The sequence below is a fragment of the Callorhinus ursinus genome, unplaced genomic scaffold (genome assembly GCF_003265705.2).
Source record: "Callorhinus ursinus isolate GAN/ISIS: 27379988/994484 unplaced genomic scaffold, GSC_fseal_2.0 scaffold3, whole genome shotgun sequence".
Classification (NCBI taxonomy): domain Eukaryota; kingdom Metazoa; phylum Chordata; class Mammalia; order Carnivora; family Otariidae; genus Callorhinus; species Callorhinus ursinus.
In genome coordinates, this window is record NW_027397065.1 from 48,038,539 (window position 1) to 48,056,313 (window position 17,775).

Consider the following 17,775-nt stretch of genomic DNA (forward strand, 5'->3'; position numbering starts at 1 on the left):
ATGGGGGGAGGTATATGTGTACATAGAAATGTGTGCATTTTTATTTTTAAGAAAGGACTCAGCCATTTAATTTTACTTGTAATGTTTCAGTTCTTGGAGTGTTTCCACTCCAATTATGAAAATAACCTACACTCACTACCAGGATACTTGGAAAACTTACAAAAACATTAAATAGTGCGATTCTGTATACCTGAAATTTATTCCTTTTTTTTTTTTTTTTTTGCTTTTCCTGTTGAAGTGTGAATCCACTGAGAGCAGGGATAGCACAGCCATTATAATGATGAAAGTGATGGTAATGAGAATATGAACAGCCACCACCTTTCCACCTAGCCAAATGTCTAGCACATTCTAGATGCTCATTAAATCTTTGTTGCACAAATGAAAGAGTAGACCCAGTGTTTAATATTTTGAAATATGTCCTTCCAGCCTTTTATAAAACTATATGAATTACTTATGTAATATGTTTATTATACATACTATATAGTAGTTGCCCCGCATCTGCCGGTGATATGTTCCAAGATGAGAGATTATAAAATGCCTGTGTGGTGAGATGAGGTGAGGTGAATGATGTAGGCACTGTGCTGTAGCATTAGGCTACTGTTGACCTTTTGACAACACCTCAGAAAGAGAATCATTTGCTTCGAGACTGGTTGGCCACAGGTAACTGAAAACCTCAGATAAAGGGGACTGCTGTATATGGTATACTGCTTATAAAATATGTATTATTATGTGTTGTAATTTGGAAAGCGCATATAAAGTAAGTAAAATGATAGTGTAAAAAAAGTACGTATTTATTTAGCCACACAAAACATTGATTGAACTTTGTGCAAGAACTGTGTAGTCTTTCCTATTAGGTTCTTGGAGTAAATGGGGCAGAAATTGTGTCATAAAAAAATTCTCAATCTCCAAAACTTGGTACATAGTAGGTATTCAAAAAATGTTTGCAAATGAATGAATATTTCAGAGTTTGCTTGTGTGTGGGTAGTTGCATCTGAATTTTTTTTCTGTGTGTTTTGGGAATGTATAATGTATGTATACCATATATCCATATGATCTAGGCTCCATGGTGTGTAAATCTACCTTTCTAGCCTTATGCCTTTTTGTTATTCTCCCTGCTATATTAACTACTGTTATTTTTCGATATTCCATGTCTGTCCATTCCATTCACACTTCCCATGTTTTGTTTCCACACCTTTGAATTTTCTCATTGGCTCCTTTACCTGTCAAAATCCCAAGGGCCCTTTAAGACAGGTGTTGCAAGCTCAACTGTATACAGGGGCTAGCTAATAAGGTAACATATGAGTCAAGTAGATTTAGGTGGAGATTATAGAGAACATTATCCTGCCTAAAAAGGCCCAGCAACTCTTTGGTTTGGGCTAATTATTACCATGTTAAAAGTGGGCCCAGTGTCACCAGATATTTCAACTTTACTAGAGAAGTTGAAAATCTATTCATGTATGAAGTCTGGTTTTTAAATGTTAGCAATGAATATAAAAGTTTAAACACTGTGCAGGCCAAATAACATTTAAAGGCTGGATTTAGCAGTCACATTCTCAGTTTGTGGCCACTATTCTATGTTTATTTCAGATACTTTGTGCATGAATCATATTCTCTGATCCCAGCAGAGTTTTTCTTCTCTGTTCTTTTAGCATTTTATATATACCTCACTGATAGTGCTGTTTCCAAGGTGCCTTAGGTCTTTTTTTTTTTTTTTTTTTTTGAGAGGGAGAGGCAGAGGCAGAGGCAGAGGCAGAGGCAGGGGTGAGAGTGGGAGAGAGAATCCTAAGTAGATTCCACACCCAGCATGGAGTCTGATGCGGGGCTTGCTCTCACAGCCCTGAGATTGTGACCTGGGTGGATATCAAAAGTCAGATGCTTAACTGACTGAACTACCCCGGTGCACCTGCCAAGCTGCCTTAGTTCTTAATATGACTTTCTCTTGTACATTGGAAGCATTTGATGGCTTGAATTGGGTCTAATTCTGCACTTGGTAAATATTGGTATAAAATAAATGCTTATATATACCTAAGGCTTTGGTATATATACATTTATTTCTCCTCTGGTTATCTTTATTTCTCCTCTACTTGGTTATCTTGGAAACCAGCATATGCCTCTTGTAAAAACACCAGTGGTATCTTGGCTTTAATTGCTGAAGAGCTGTACTTATGGTAGGGACTGAATTGGTTAACATTGCTGCTCAAAAGCTAGTTTGATTTAGATTCTATCTGATGGCTTAAATTTTATAATTTATAAATTGAGGTAGAAATAATGACTAAGATTTTTTAATGACAGTCAATAAAAGGAAAAATTGATAAATTGGACCTCATTGAAATGAAAAACTTTTGCTCTGTGAAAGACCCTGTGAAGAAGATGAAAAGAGAAGCTATAGGCTGGGATAAAATATTTGCAGACCACATATCTGACAAAGGACTTGAATCTAGAGTATATAAAGAACTCTCAAAGCAGTAATAAAACAAAACAAAAGAAAAAAACAAAACCCCCAAAGAAAATGAGCAAAAGATACAAATAGGTATTTCACTAGAGGGGATATACAGATGGCAAATAAGCATATGAGAAGATGTTCTGTATCATTAGCCATTATAAAAATACAGCTTAAAGCCACAGTGAGATTATTATTACACACCTGTCATAATGGCTCAGAAAAGGAAAAAAAAAAACAACCCACCAAATGCTGGTGAGAATGTTGAGAAACTTGATCACTCATACATCACTGATGGTAATGTAAAATGGAAAGAGTGGCAGTTCTTAAAAAACTGAACAAGTACTTAACATGATCCAGAAGTTGCACTCTTGGTCACTTATTTCAGAGAAATGAAAGCTTATATTGCACAAAAACCTGTATGTTAATGTACGTAGCCATTTTATTTGTAATAGCCCCAAACTGGGAACAGCCCAGATATCCTTCAGTGGGTAAATGGTAAAACAAACTGAAATACATCCCTACCAAGGAATACTGCTCAGCAAAAAAGGGAAGAAACTATAGATAAAACAACTTGGATGGATCTCGAGGGACTTATGCTGAGTGAAAACAGTTGATCTCAAAAGGTTACATACTGTATGAATCCGTTTATATGACATCTTGTATAGAGATGGAGAACAGATTAGTGGTTGCTGTGGGTTGGTGGTGGGCGGCGGGGGGGGGTGTGAGGGATGTGGCTGAAAAAGGACAACACAAGGGATCCTTGTGATTGAACTGTTCTGTATCTTTAGTGTGGTGATGGTCACACAAATCTATATATGTGTGATAAAATTTCACAGAACTAAGTAACCATACATAAGTGCCTATGAAACTGATGAAGTCTGAAGATGGTCAGTGGGTTGTGTCAGTTTCCTGGTTGTCATATTCCACTGTAGTTACATAAGTCGTTGCCATTGGAGGAAACCGGGTGGAAGATACACAGAACTGTCTGTATTTCTTACACCTGCATGTGACTCTATGATAATCTCAAAATAAATAGCTTATATAACTTACAGCAAAAAAGCCTGTAAGATTAATTTTTTTCTTTGACTTTTTTTCACCAGGCAATGATCTAATCATGTCAGAGAAAGATGATATTGAGACTCCAGTGATAACTGAAGCATCCTCCACTCTTGGAGATGGGAACTGTGAACCAGCCAAGAATTCTGAGTCTGTTGACCAAAGTGCCAAGCCAGAGAGTAAATCCGAACCTGTAGCTATCACTCGGAAAAGACCAGAGTCCAAACCTTCCAGTGACCTTGAGACTTCAGAAATTCTCCCTGTTGAGGCATCACAGGCTGTAGGCAAAGTAGAGTATCTATTAAAACACTGGGATTAAAAGTTAGGGTTAAAAGGAATTTGGAACCAAAACCAATTTAAGATTGTATCTATTTCTTTTCTTTTAAAATCCATAAAACACAATTTTCTCAGTTTTAGAAATGACTATGAGTAGTTGCCTTTGCTACATGGTGCTTAAATGCAGGTGACATAACATCTGTCAGGCAAGCAATATAATTCTTTAGCTTAATGATAGGTATTTCTTCACCTGTACTTTGGACTAATAATTAGATACCTTGTCTGTACACTCTCTTATTCTCTACTTTTTCCCTTTTCTTTTGCCTTTTGTTTTTCTGCCTACTGGGAAGAATAGGAGACTGTTTCCAAAGATGTGCCTCAGACCGGTTGGGGATATTGGGGCAGCTGGGGCAAGTCCTTACTCTCTTCAGCCTCAGCTACAGTAGCTACAGTAGGTAAGATCATCTATCATTTTGCTAATTTTTGTGTGTATGTTACTACAGATGTGTTTTAAAAATGACTTGGTTAATAATTCTTATTCCATGTTTACTTAAGGGCTTTATAGTTTCAGAATTCATTAGGAATGATGGGCTGATTTATAGTATAGCTAGAGTTTACAGCATTTTCTCATTAGCATTTCTTATTGGAGTTTCTCGTTTTCTCATTAACCAGAAATTGTTAATATAAAAGTATTGTGTGGTGGTAAATCAAGTTTGTTGGTTTTGTTGGTTTTGTTTTTTGGTAAGATTACACTCCCAAACATTAGTTACATATGGTCAGAATAAAATGTCTGTGACCATAGTGATTTTAAAAATCTGCAGGATTGTTTTGGTTTGTTTCTTCAGTTTTGGTGATTAATAGTAAGTAATATTCAAATGTAAAAATGTTACCATTTTCCTCATTAGGACAAGGTATTTCAAATGTCATTGAGAAGGCAGAGACTTCTCTTGGAATTCCTAGTCCCAGTGAAATTTCAACTGAAGTCCAGTATGCAACAGGTCAGTATGTGGAAACATTAAGACCTAGAATTATGGGTCAAAATGGAACAGTTGAGCTCATTTTTCAGTATATATTTATTGAGTGATATTCAGGGCATCATGGAATTGGTGAGAAAGGGGTTTAGAATCTTTGACTAACAGAGGTCTGTATCCTTTAGCCATTTTAGTCATCGATGAAATGGGATGATCTGTTTCAAAGGACTGTTAAAAACATTAAATAAAGCCATGAATGTAGAATATAAGAATTGCCTAGCATTGTGTTTGGCACAAATGAGTAAGAGCCTAAGAAGAATTAGCTGAATCTGACTTTGTTGTGACATGAAAAAATATTTTAACGTGTTTAGTTTTAAGGGTTTAATTTTTTGTGTTTGGATTTTTATGAGGGTGAAATTTAATTTTGGATACCTGCTTTGATCAGTATACTCTCACTTAAGCCACAAAAGACAGAATTATAACCAGGGATCAAGATGGCCTGGGACCAGAAAACAGGAAGTTTTCGGGCCCTGATTTTGCTTTCTCCATCTCTCGGGGGCTTTATTGTCTCCCACTCTTGTTTCCTCTTTGATCGTCTCTTTTTTTTTCTCCAATAAGCATAATTTTCTAGGATAAAATTTAAAATAGGCCATATTTTAAAAAGTCAGATTTATTGAATTTGTAATTTATATGTATAATTAATTGTAAATTATATGTAAATGTATAATTTACATATAGTAAAGGTTACTCTTTTAAGGTATACAGTTTATGTGTTTCGGTGAACATACAATCCTATTTACACAGTATAATCACAGTCCATTGTGATTATGCAGTATAGAATATTTCCTGTATGTGTATAGATAATCAAAATGTAAGAATATTTTCATCACCCCCTAAAAGACTCCTCTTGCTCCTTTGTGGTCACTCCCATCAGTTACTCTCAGTTTTTGGCAACTGCTGATCTTTTTTCCGCCTGAAGTTTGACTTTGTCCAGAAGATCATATACATGGAATCATACGGTATAAAATGTATTGTTACATATACCAGTAGTTTGTTCAAACGACTAGATTTTATTTTTGAAATGAAATGAAAATGAAAAAAGCTGTGTTTTCATTTTAAAATAGGTAAATAGTTTAAAATAATAAAACAAAAAGGGCTAAGGCTATACTGTGTATAGGAAGCAGGGTCTAATTTTTAAAATTTCGCATAGATGCTGATAAAGAAAACTATTTATGGATCATCCCTTCATGTTTACACATCCCCTTCCTCCTGTAGGAGAGACAAATGCCAAAGAAAATGCAAACTCTTCCCCATTAACTGGGCCATTTGGTGTATTCTCAACCATCTCTACTGCTGTTCAGACCACAGTGAGTAAAATGCATGGTAGACTATACCCCTCTGTGAATATAGTGGTTTTTCTTTTTGTTTGTTTGTTTGTTTGTTTTTAATCTCTTTCTCCCTCCTTTTCTTGAAAAGCCATGAGGACTGATTACTGTTATGGGAGTCCACAAATTGCTGAAGATCAATCACTTTGATCTTAGGGGTAGAGTGAGAGCTACTTGAAAACTTTCTTTAGAGAAGTAGAGAGCAGAAGATGAAGAGTAACAGAGAGGCAATATACATAATTAGTGGACTATGAATTCTGAGTTTGGTGGCCCTAGAAAATGTTCCTACTTTACAAAAATATTTTTCTCATAACTGTAGATGATTAGAAACATTTTTAAAAAAGGGTTTTATAGGAAATTTAATGTCTTTCTTAATGAAGATAGATAACTAGTACTTTTTTAATTTTTAATTTCTTGAAGTAAAACATATATACAGAAAAGTGAAATCATAAGTATTCAATTGGAATTTTTACAACTCAGACTAAGAAACCAACATGATGGTATATCATAGGTTTTCCACCTGTACCCTCTCCCAGCCATCTGTGCTGCTTCCTTTTGCCCACCAAGATAACCACAATTCTGACTTCTACCATCATAGATTAATTTTGCCTGCTTTTAAACTTGACATAGATGGAATCATACAGTATGTACCCTATTGCATTTAGCTTCTTTCACTTGACATTATATTTGTATTATTTCTCCATCATGTAGTCGGTATGGTGTATTCCATTTTTTTTGCTGTATTCCATTATGTGACTATGTAGGATTTATTTATTCCATGGTTGGTGAGTACTGGGATTTCCAGTTTTTAGCTTTTATGAATAGTACTGCCATGAACATTTTGTATCTCTCTTTTTTTTTTAAAGATTTTATTTATTTATTTGATAGAGAGAGAGACAGCGAGAGAGGGAAGACAAGCAGAGGGGAGTGGGAGAGAGAGAAGCAGGCTTCCCGCAGAGCAGGGAGCCTGATGGGGGGCTCGATCCCAGGACCCCGGGGTCATGACCTGAGCCGAAGGCAGACACCCAACGACTGAGCCACCCAGGTTTTTTTTAATATTTTATTTATTTGTCAGAGAGAGAGTGAGTGAGCACAAGCAGGGGGAGTGGGAGGCAGAGGGAGAAACAGGCTTCCCACTGAGCAGGGAGCCCAATGCAGGGCTCGATCCCAGGACCCTGGGATCATGACCTGAGCTGAAGGCAGTTGCTTAACCGACTGAGCCACCCAGGTGCCCCATTTTGTCTATCTTTTGATGAACCTCAACATTTCTGTTGAGTATGCAACGATGTGTAGAGTTGCTGGGTCATAGGATATTCATATGGTCAGCTATAGTAGATACTGATGTACAGTTGTCCAGAGTGTTTAAACCTGTTTACATTCCCACAAGCAGTGGATGATTGTTTTAGTTGCTCCACATTCTTGCTAGTGCTTGGTATTATTAGCTACTATTTTATGTAATCAAAACATGCAGATGTCTTTTTTCAGTATTACTGTAATGAAGTTGCATGTGTTTCCCAGGGAAAGAGCGTAATCAGTGGGGGTTTGGATGCCTTAGAATTCATTGGGAAAAAGACAATGGATGTAATAGCAGAAGGGGATCCTGGATTTAAAAGAACCAAGGGTCTGATGAACCGGAATTCTACATTGTCTCAGGTACTGTTTGTCTTTACCTGTTTACTTCATGTTTCTGTTTTGATCTGTATTTTTGCCTGTGGTAGACCTTATTAATAATGCCTTTTGAAAAGTTTTCAGTGATACTTTTATTAAGGCTTTTTTGGGTGGGGGGTGGCTGGTGAGATCTGTCATGTTTAGAAAAATGCCCAGTTCTTTTTCTCCTCCTCTTTCTTTTCTGTAGGAGCTTCCTATCAGTGCAGTAGAAGGTGACAAGCCCTTTCAGAGTTGTTGAGTACATTAATGTTTAAAGCACTTTCCACCTGGTTCCTTAGGTGTTATTTACCCTGTCCAGGATTGAATTATGTGTGACCATTTTTTCCCAGCAGCTCCTTAGCCTATCAGACTTGAATTGCAGTGCTAGGAATGAAAGGGCAGTGCACTGTCCTGTTACCATCTCAGCTTTGCTTCCCTCAGCTCTCAGAACTCACCCTTGAGCTCTCATTACTTGCTGCAGGGTAAGCCTCCACCTTTTTTTCAGGTTTTACGAGAGGCAAAGGAGAAAGAAGAGCTGTGGACCTCCAATGAGGTTACCTTGGAAACGGACAAGAAAACTCATTATGGGCTCCTCTTTGATGAATTTCAAGGCCTTTCACATCTGGAAGCTCTGGAGATGCTTTCCCAAGAAAGTGAAATAAAGGTAATTCCAAACCAGCAATTTCAAATGGATGGTCTTCAAGCGAAGGAGTGCTGCATAGTTTCTTCACTGTTTGTACAGTTGGAAGATGAAATGTATTTGACATGGTGGCTTGAGACTCTTTGAAAATACTACACCAAGACAAACAAACTAATGTTTGAACTAATTGCTAGAAATATAATGAATCCAGTGTTATTTCTTTCAATTTAAATAGAAAAGAACGGGTTAACCAGGAGGTCTTAATAGCACATTTGTATTTTGCCTTTGCCTTGGTCTTTTTTTTTTTTTTTGGTAGTTTCTCTGGTTTAAGCTGCCAATTTGGATAAAATTACCTGTTAGTTTTTAATTGATTCAAGTCTGTTTAACTTCCTCCTAATTTCTTAGCCATTGTTAAGCACTAATAATTTCTGGATGTTTCTGGCTTTTAATTTTTTTTTTAAGTATAAATTCTCCCTATCTTTCTGTAATGACTAGCGTCTTGTATTGAGGTTCTTAAGGAATAGTTTGTATTGGCTGGTGAGCTCATAATTTTTATTTTAATTTGGTCTGTAGCCTCTTCTCCACTTGAAAATGTTTTTCTTTTGTACTCTCACAACTTTTTATTATTTTATATCCATTCAGGTGAAATCTATTCTTAATTCTCTAAGTGGAGAAGAATTAGAGACTCTAAAACTTGAATTGGAGCAACTCAAGGAAGCATTTTCCCTAGCAGAGTTCTGTGAGGAAGAGGAAGAGGAGAAAAAAGGTAATATGACAATCCAGTATTTGAGTGGAAGGGATGTAGCATGTTTATATGCAGTCTATTGCCCTTGAAATAATTTGCTCTTCGATTACACTAGTCAGATTTTACTTTTTGCTGGCTTGCCCCTGAGTAGGTATTGATATGAGCAGTTGGTCTTAAGTGCATATCTTTGCTCCACTCCCTGCTTCTGCCCCTCAAACTGTTGGTGATTTCTCTAGGTCTCATCTTGCAACTCACAAAACTGCCTACTTTTTTGGTTAGAGAATTGCCCTTGTTAGATTCCTGCCTCAGTCTGGATGGTCATCCCTGTAAGCTTTTATGTCCCTAGATACTGCTCCTGTGCCTCTCTGAGTCCTGTGACCCCTGTCCTCACCTTGAATTCAGGCAGGCAGGGTGGCAGTTATCCAAAATGTGGGTGATAATTTGCCTTTTTTATTTTCGAAAGCTTTTTTTTTTTTATGCAATATTCTTAGTATCTGTGTACTCCTGAAAATGTAAGTATAGTAACTACTCATTTTTGCAAAATTATCAGGAAACAACGTCATTTACATAAAGCATAATTTCTAGTCAACTGAATTTTAAGCTTTTAAGAGTTTTATTTTACAGTTTAGTTGGAAATATTTCTAATATGTATTACACACTGTTTTTTTAGTAGAATCTAATGAATACAGTTTTTTGACTTTTTTTCTGATGAAACGATCAGTTATAAATATTAAAAGTGACTAGAAAAATTCCTTCACAGTCCATCAAGACACATGAGCCAATCAGATTAAGTCGGTGGTTTGAAGAGTGTGATCTACAGATTCTTGGGTCCCCCAGGATCTCTTTAGGGAATGCATGAGTCAAAACTCTTTGCATCATAATATCAAAATGTTTTTTTCTTTTTAAAAAATTTATCATTTTAACATTTGCACTGATGGTGCAGAAGCAGTGGTGAGTAAAATTACTGGTGTCTTAACACAGATCAAGACAGTGGTACCAAACTGTACTAATATTTTCACTGCCGCGCATTCATAGTAAATAATAAATAAATAAGTAAAATTTTTTAAAGTGCCAGTTTCATTTAACCTTATCCTCATGAAACAGTAACAGTGATTAATCTTACTAAGTCTTGACCCTTGAGTACACTTATTTTTCATATTTTGTGTGTTGCATACTGAAGCTGTCTCAAGGAAAAGCACTGTTATTGTTTGAGTCATAAGCTGAAGTACCTGTTTTTTAATGGAACGCCGTTTTTATTTAAAAAGATTTCAGTCACACAGACTGTTCAGAGTAGGATATTTGGTAAAAATTTTCTTGAAAATGAATGAAAGGAGCCTTCACTTGAAGTAAAGAAATACTTGTGACTAGTAAAACGTAAACTAAGCAAAAGTTAGAATTTTGTAAAACTTCTCTTTGTTGCTGTGGTGAGCTTGGCCACTTCCCAGTGCTTATAGAGTCTTTTGATGAAATTGGTGGTGAGAGTAACAAATTTGATTTCCTAGAGGTATTTAAATGTGTTAGCATTTAGAAGACTTATGTAATTCAGAGAACCAGTATTTTCCAGATGACTAATGGGTGGTGTTACAAAGTCATGCCTGGGCAAGAGATGGACCAGTGGATTTTAATTTAATGTAACTGCATTCAAAATTTCATGATTTGATTTCAGGTTCTACATTATAACTAACCTTTAAGAAATAACTATTTGTTGAGTTTTGGTGTAGTATTAAAGAATATCCACAATTATCTGCAAAGGCTATTAAAATTGTTCTCCTCTTTCCAACTATGTGAGCTTGAATTTTCTTCGTGTACTTTAAAAGCATATCACAACAGATTGAATGTAAAAGCAGGTAAAAGAATCCAGCTGTCTTTAAGCTAGGCATCAAAGAGATTTGCAGAGATAGAGAACAATGGAATTCATCTCACTAAAATTTTTTTTTGGAAAATGTAGTTGTTTTTCTTTTTTGAAAGATTTATTTATTTATTTTGAGAGAGTGAGAATGAGAGAGAGAGTACATGAGGGGGCGGGGGTTAGAGGGAGAAGCAGGCTCCTCGCAGAGCAGGGAGCCCGATGCGGGACTCAAACCGGGACTCCAGGATCATGACCTGAGCCGAAGGCAGTCGCTTAACCGACTGACCTACCCAGGCGCCCAATGTAGTTGTTTTTCTTAAAAATTATGTCAACAGGTGTGTTTAAAGAATGAAATACTTAAAACATTTCAGTTTTAATTTCTAATATGAGTGTTGACAGGTATGTAACTTACATTAAAAAAGACTTTGGGGTTCTCAAAAAGTTTTAAGAGTATAAAGGGGTCCTGAGACCACAGTGTTTTTGAGAACTGCTATATTAAATTATCTTAAACTGCTATGTTTTTGGAAATGTCTCGTTGCTTTCCAGAATTGTACATCTTTATATTCTGTGCATTTATCTGCCCATCTTTTAATTCTCTTCACTATCAGTGAGCTTCCTTCTGATACCCTACGAATCTCATTTTCTATCTTTAATCAGCTTTGGGTGGAAAACCAGTTAACTAGTTTATTCAAGTTGTGTATTAAAAGGGTACTTGGAGTGAGAGTCTTGAGAGTCTTAGGGCCTTTCTTGTGAGAGAAGGAAGTAAAGTAGAATGTATGGATTCTATACTAAGAGAATAGAACTTCCTCTTTTTTGTTCCCATTTGTGTTTTGCACTGAATTCTAAGAAGTCACATTGACTGGTTATATAACATCTTGCTATATGTTCTCTGTAAAGATACTGGTCCTGATATGAAATGGCTCTTGAATAAAAGTTTTTAAAAGCTTTCCTGAAGTACTGAGAAGACATTATAGCATGGTGAATGAAAGGACGGGCTTTGGCGTTAGATCTGGGTTCAAAATCAAGATTGCTGCTTCCTAAGCCATGTGACCTTGGAAAATTACTTAACACTGAAATTCTATTTTCTCATCTGTAAGAAGAAGATGCTAATTTCTCTCAGGTTGGGCTAAATGAAATATTTAAGGTGTGACACATGATAAGCACTCAACAAATGGTGGCTGCTATTTTCATTATCAGGGTGGCATAAGTAAATAAAGATCTACGCTTAGCAGGAAATCCATAAATTAATTTTTATTTACTTAAGTTGCTCTGTTGTTCCTAACTAAGCCCTAGTGTGGCAATCCCCAGGTATTTATAAACTTAATATATTTGTACATAATACCATTAACAGTATTTGTTCAATTTAGTCAACATCTGGCTTGGCATAGTAATCAGAAATCCTGATCTTTAAGTACCATTCTGAGGACTCTGATGGCATTTCTGAACAGATGGATTTGTGTCTATGACATTTTTCTCCCCTACCTGTTTGCCAGAGATTAGGACTCTGAAAAGAGAGCACTGAAGTGCTGCGTACGACCCTCCCCAACAGTTTTTCCCAGGGATTTTGGATGAAAATGCAACACTGACCTTGGTATTATATCTCAATGAAAATGTTAAAAAAAAAAAAAAAAGGTGAGGTGGTAGCAGAGGGAAGAGAAAACCATTGAAGAGGGAGACCCCAGCCTCTCTTGAGTCCCTCTAAAGCACTAGCCCTGCCTCCTTTCCATCCTTGAACTTTGACCTTATCGCAGCAACTACTTTTTATACTCTGGTCTGTGGGCAGTACATGACAGGACCTCCAAATTGTTTTGATCAACCCTTAGCAGTAAAAGGTTTTTTGAGCACTTAGACTTTATGTACATTTGATGTTTATAAATTATATACATGTACTACTATAGTAATATATTACTTACATTCTAAAGTATACCCTAAAATAGATGTTTTTGAAGGATGAGATAAATGTCTACAAATAAAAGTTCTGTTGTTCCTCCAGTACTCTATTGGCTTATTTTGTGAACCCCTTGGGGTACATACATCCCAGTATAGATTCAGGTACTCCCTTGCTCCCAAACAATTTAGAAGCTTTGCTAGGAAAACGAAATGCCTGTCAGATTTTAGATTTTTAGGCAGTAGGATTTGATAGGTTATAGCTGTAGTACTTAGGAGATCAACTTTTCCCAAATCATATTATACCTGGGATCACCAAACCATTGGAATTCTCTGTCTCGAACACCCAAGAGAGAAGGACGAAAGGATAGCCGATGGAGAGCGAACGAAGATGGATTTTTTTTTCTAAGGGTTTTGGGGAGAAAACAGGTATGAGGAAGTAATCATTTGCCCTGGTGAACCATGAACTGGTGACTAAGAAATACTCATATGGATTATAAGTGCTAGAAGATGTCTATACAAGAGTTCTCCCTACATTGTACAGTTAAGAGAAGCCTTGGTCTGAGGAAATTAAGTAAGATTTAGATGAGTAGAAAGGAAAACAGCATTTCTTGCCATTTGTTTGGATGTGTTGTTTTTTTATATTGACTCACCTATTTGCCTGTATGTTTCTCAAATATAAGCATTCTTTATTTCCCATTGTGTCTTAGCCTTCTTAACCAACAGCTTTCTTACCATCCTTCCGACATTCCGGACTCCCTTTTCCTCTTCCTTTCTTCTTATCCATCATTATTTCCTACCTGGATCCTGGATTGTTGCCTCAGCCTTCCTACCCCTTTTCTTGTTTCCATTTCAGTTCATCCCCCACCCAGGAGCCAAAGTGGGTCTTTCTAAAGTGCAAGTTGGATATATCTGTCTCTCTAAAATCATTCAGTGTCTCCTCACTTCCTCAATAAAAAGCTTGAATTCCTCACCATGATTTTTAAGGCCCCCTTTAACTGGATCCTACTTGACTTTCGAGCTTCATTCTTACCTCTCTTCTCCCCTTTACATTAAGACACTTGCAAACATATTAAACTTGTTGCCATGCTTTCTTTCACCTCTGCATCTTTTCCTTGTTTTCACTGTCTGAGACTCTTCCTTTTCTCCTGGCTAAGTTGTACTCATTTTTTATGTCCTGACTTAAATTCCACTTTCTTGGAAGCACAGACATAGTACCTGCTTAGTACTCTGCCTTAACCAGTTCTCATTCCTTCATCTGGAATATGATATACAGAGCACAGGATTTGGACTGGGGTGGGAAGGCCAAGGTTTGACTCCTAATCTTTTCTATGAGAGTTTGGGGAAAGTAACCCCTTCAAGCCCTAGTTCTTTATCTCTAAAATGGGATAATGACACTTTTTAGAAGCCCACTGAAAGGATTCATTGGCATAACAGCAGGATTCTGTAAGCACTAAGGCACCATGCTCATTTAGACTGCTGTTGCTGTGACTGTTGGTGCTGCCGCTCCTGCCATGCCTCCCCTCTTCCTCCTTACCACCCCCAACCCCCATCCCCATCTGTCTGTCTGCAGTGTCTTCAATGGGACCTAGTTTTTGTTTTTGTTTTTTTAGGGGATGAAGACTTTACCAAAGAGATAACAGAGCTATTTTCCCAGCTGCAGGTCTCCTCCAAACCTGAGAAACTTGCCAGGGTAAGTTACTACTTCTTGGTGATTTTCATTTTTTTACTTGTGTTGATTTAGTGGATAAAGAATATAAGATTCTAACTTCCTGGCAAGGAAGTCACCAAATTGGGGGTATATTCTGAATTCCATCCCTTCTGACTGCCTCCTGCTCTCACAGGTTAGCATGCAGATCTCACATCTGCCCTACCTGCCTCATACTTCTGCTATCCTCACCTGTTTTCATTTGGAATGCTTGCTTATCTCAAAGCTCACATTAGGCCACAGTGTTGGCAGTGCTCCCTAGCCTTCGTGAGACCAGTGGGTTAGCCTCTATTGAGGTCTCCCTGTTCTCAGGGCTCTGAGTGATTCAGAGATGATGGAATCTGGCCCCGGCCCTTATGGACCTGGATGGAGGTTATCATTTCCCAGAGCCCAGTGACCACTTAGCATGTGAGAGTCCCATGGCCTAGGCCTTGGTCTTTGATGGTGATATCTGAGCTATCTTCACACATTTGGAACGTGGAAGGGCTTTAGTCAGAGTGGGTAGGAGGCTCTGTTTGCAGAGCAGTACTCACATAGCATATATGCCAGTGCCAGCTCATGGGACACTGTCCACTGGCTCTTGGGCTGCTTGCTGCCTCTTCACCCTCCTCTCCCGGTCTCCAGAAACATCTCTGGACCAGTTAACGGCAGGCATGCATTGGCCATTACAGTCACCTGCATGCCTCAGGATAAGGAATGTGATGCTTGATTTGTTATCCCACTCCCTTATGCGCAGTGAAAATGCCGCATTCGCAAGAAAGCTTTCCAGATCACCCCCTGGCCGTTTGTCTTCCTCGTCTCAACTGTAGCACTTGACTACAGCGCTTTCTAGCTTGTATCATCATAGTGTTTTTTGAGTTGGAAATAATATCAAATTTAGAGAAAAGTTGCACAGATAAAGCAAATAACACTCGTACATCTTTTATGCAGATACACCTATTGTTGACAGTTAACACCATATGTTGAATCATTCGTGTTTGAGCATTTATTCTCTCATTCTCTCTCCTGTCCCTTCCCCATGCAGCACCACACACATACACATGTGCACGTGCATGTTGTCATTATTGGGACTGTATTGGGGAATTAATTGTAAACATGAGAGTCCTTCACTCATAAATGTTTTAATATGTACCTGCTAAGAATATGGGTATTCCCTTATGTCACCATAGTAGTTATCCCCTGCAGTAAACTTAACATTGACACATTTTTTTTTTTTTTAATATTTATTAGAGAGCAAGAGAGTGAGAGAGCATGAGCAGGGGGAGGGGCAGAGGCAGAGGGAGAAACAGACTCCCCGCTGAGCAGGGAGCCCGACCTGGGGCTCGATCCCAGGACCCTGGGATCATGACCTGAGCTGAAGGCAGATGCTTGACTGACTGAGCCACCCAGGTGCCCCTTACAAGCATATTTTTATTTAATCTGTTGTCCACTTGTCCGCATTCTGGTTTTGGCAGCTGGCCCAACAATGTCCTTTGTATCAAATTTTTTCCTCTAACATTGGATCCAGTATATAATCATGAATTGTGTTTAGTTGTCATGTATTTCTGTTTCTTTTAATTTAGAGTAGTTCCTCACTTTTCCTTGTCTTTTATGATGAGATATACAAACTCCTTTCCCCCTGTATAAAAATAGAGTATTCGTCATTTGGGGTTTGTCTGGTGTTTTCTCATGACTAAAGTCAGGTTGTGCCTTCCCAGGTAAGACACTTCATCAGTAACATTGTATCCTTCCCAGGCTGTCATACCTAGGGCACACGATGTCCATCTTCCCCTTATTGTGATGTGTTGCCTGGTTTTTCACTGTATGGTTGTGATTTTTTTCCCTGTGTTACTAATAAACTTTCTATGGGGAGACATTTTAAGACCAACAAATATCCTGATCCTCATCATAATGTCCCTCCTAGGTTTAGCATCTATCCATGATTCCTGCTGTATCAATATTTACTGTGCTGGTTGCAAAATGATTACGTATTTTAACCCTAGCACTTGCTCCACATTTATCAGTTGGCTCTTGGCATTCTACTCTAGTTAAGAGCTCTCCCTTCTCCTACTTATTTATTATCTGTTATTTAATATGATCTCATGGGTTTCTGTTTTTTTTCCCTTTGGTTTATAATTACTGTTTTTAGTTAGTTTGGTATTCAAATTGTCCTCGGATGGACTCCTGTGTGACACGCGCTTATCATTGTTTGGAGTATTTCCTTATTTTCTGTTGTAACAAGATATCCTGGACTCACTTTGTACCTTCCATATGCCAGCCCTGGAATCAGCCATTTCTTCAAGGAGCCATAGTTCCTTTTTAGTAGGACAGGCTAAGATGTGGGTGCTAGCAGTTCTCTTCACTGCTGTGGTGTCTTTGCTTCTAGGCCCTGTGGGCAAAGCTAGGAAATGTACTCAGATACACACACCCCTATATTTGTACGTGTACACGCATACATAAGTTGGAGATCATGAGTTTATCCTGGTAACTCCAATTTCAGTCCATCCCTACAGGATTCTTCCTGCCTTGCCTTTCCTCATGACACGTTTGTGTTCTCTTCTTCCACAGTAAGAACCCCATCCCCCAACATTAGCACATGTCCTTATTTCCTCAGTTCTGTAATGCATCTGAAATAGTTTCATTGCTTTGCCCATGCTACTATAAAATCAACCTATGGAAAGAATGTATGATTTATTTGCTTTCCCCCTTGTTAATTAAATTTTTGAATATATAGGGTATTATCATTGTTTCTGAAAGTCAAAACTGTATAATTCCCATCTACTCCATTTTCTCTTTATTTATTTATTTGGTGCAAAAAGGTGATTTTATTAAAGCACGGGAACAGGACCCGTGGGCAGAAAGAGCTGCACTGGGGTCATGAGGAGTGGCCCATTTATATACTTTCAAGTTGGGAGGGGGGTTAGGGATAGTGTAAGTCTCTAAGGAACTTTGAAAGCAAGGTTTCCAGGACTTTGAGGGGGCTAGCTGTTGCTGGGAAAAGGTCATTTATTACCATCTAATAAAACCTTAGTCATGAGACCCTTCAGATGTATATCAGTGGGCCGTATGCTTGGGGGATGATTACCAACATGTATCTTGGTGGGGTTTAGAGATAAAGGAAGTTTCCAAAGGAATTTTTATATGTTAAAGTAGACTCACAGGATCCTGGTGTCAGTGGGGTGGGGGGGG

At 37.9% G+C, this 17,775-nt stretch overlaps 1 protein-coding gene across 1 annotated transcript in view; it reads left to right on the forward strand.

Moving 5' to 3' along the window:
• The window catches only part of FAM114A2 (family with sequence similarity 114 member A2), a 32,713-nt gene that overhangs the window by 727 nt on the left and 14,211 nt on the right, over positions 1–17,775 (forward strand). Inside the window, exons 2-9 of the mRNA XM_025867182.1 lie at positions 3,544–3,767; positions 4,131–4,230; positions 4,681–4,773; positions 6,022–6,113; positions 7,650–7,784; positions 8,284–8,442; positions 9,061–9,184; positions 14,513–14,592. Of these exons, the coding sequence (XP_025722967.1) occupies positions 3,558–3,767; positions 4,131–4,230; positions 4,681–4,773; positions 6,022–6,113; positions 7,650–7,784; positions 8,284–8,442; positions 9,061–9,184; positions 14,513–14,592 (993 nt within the window). The 5' untranslated portion in view covers positions 3,544–3,557. The remainder of the gene's footprint in view (positions 1–3,543; positions 3,768–4,130; positions 4,231–4,680; positions 4,774–6,021; positions 6,114–7,649; positions 7,785–8,283; positions 8,443–9,060; positions 9,185–14,512; positions 14,593–17,775) is intronic.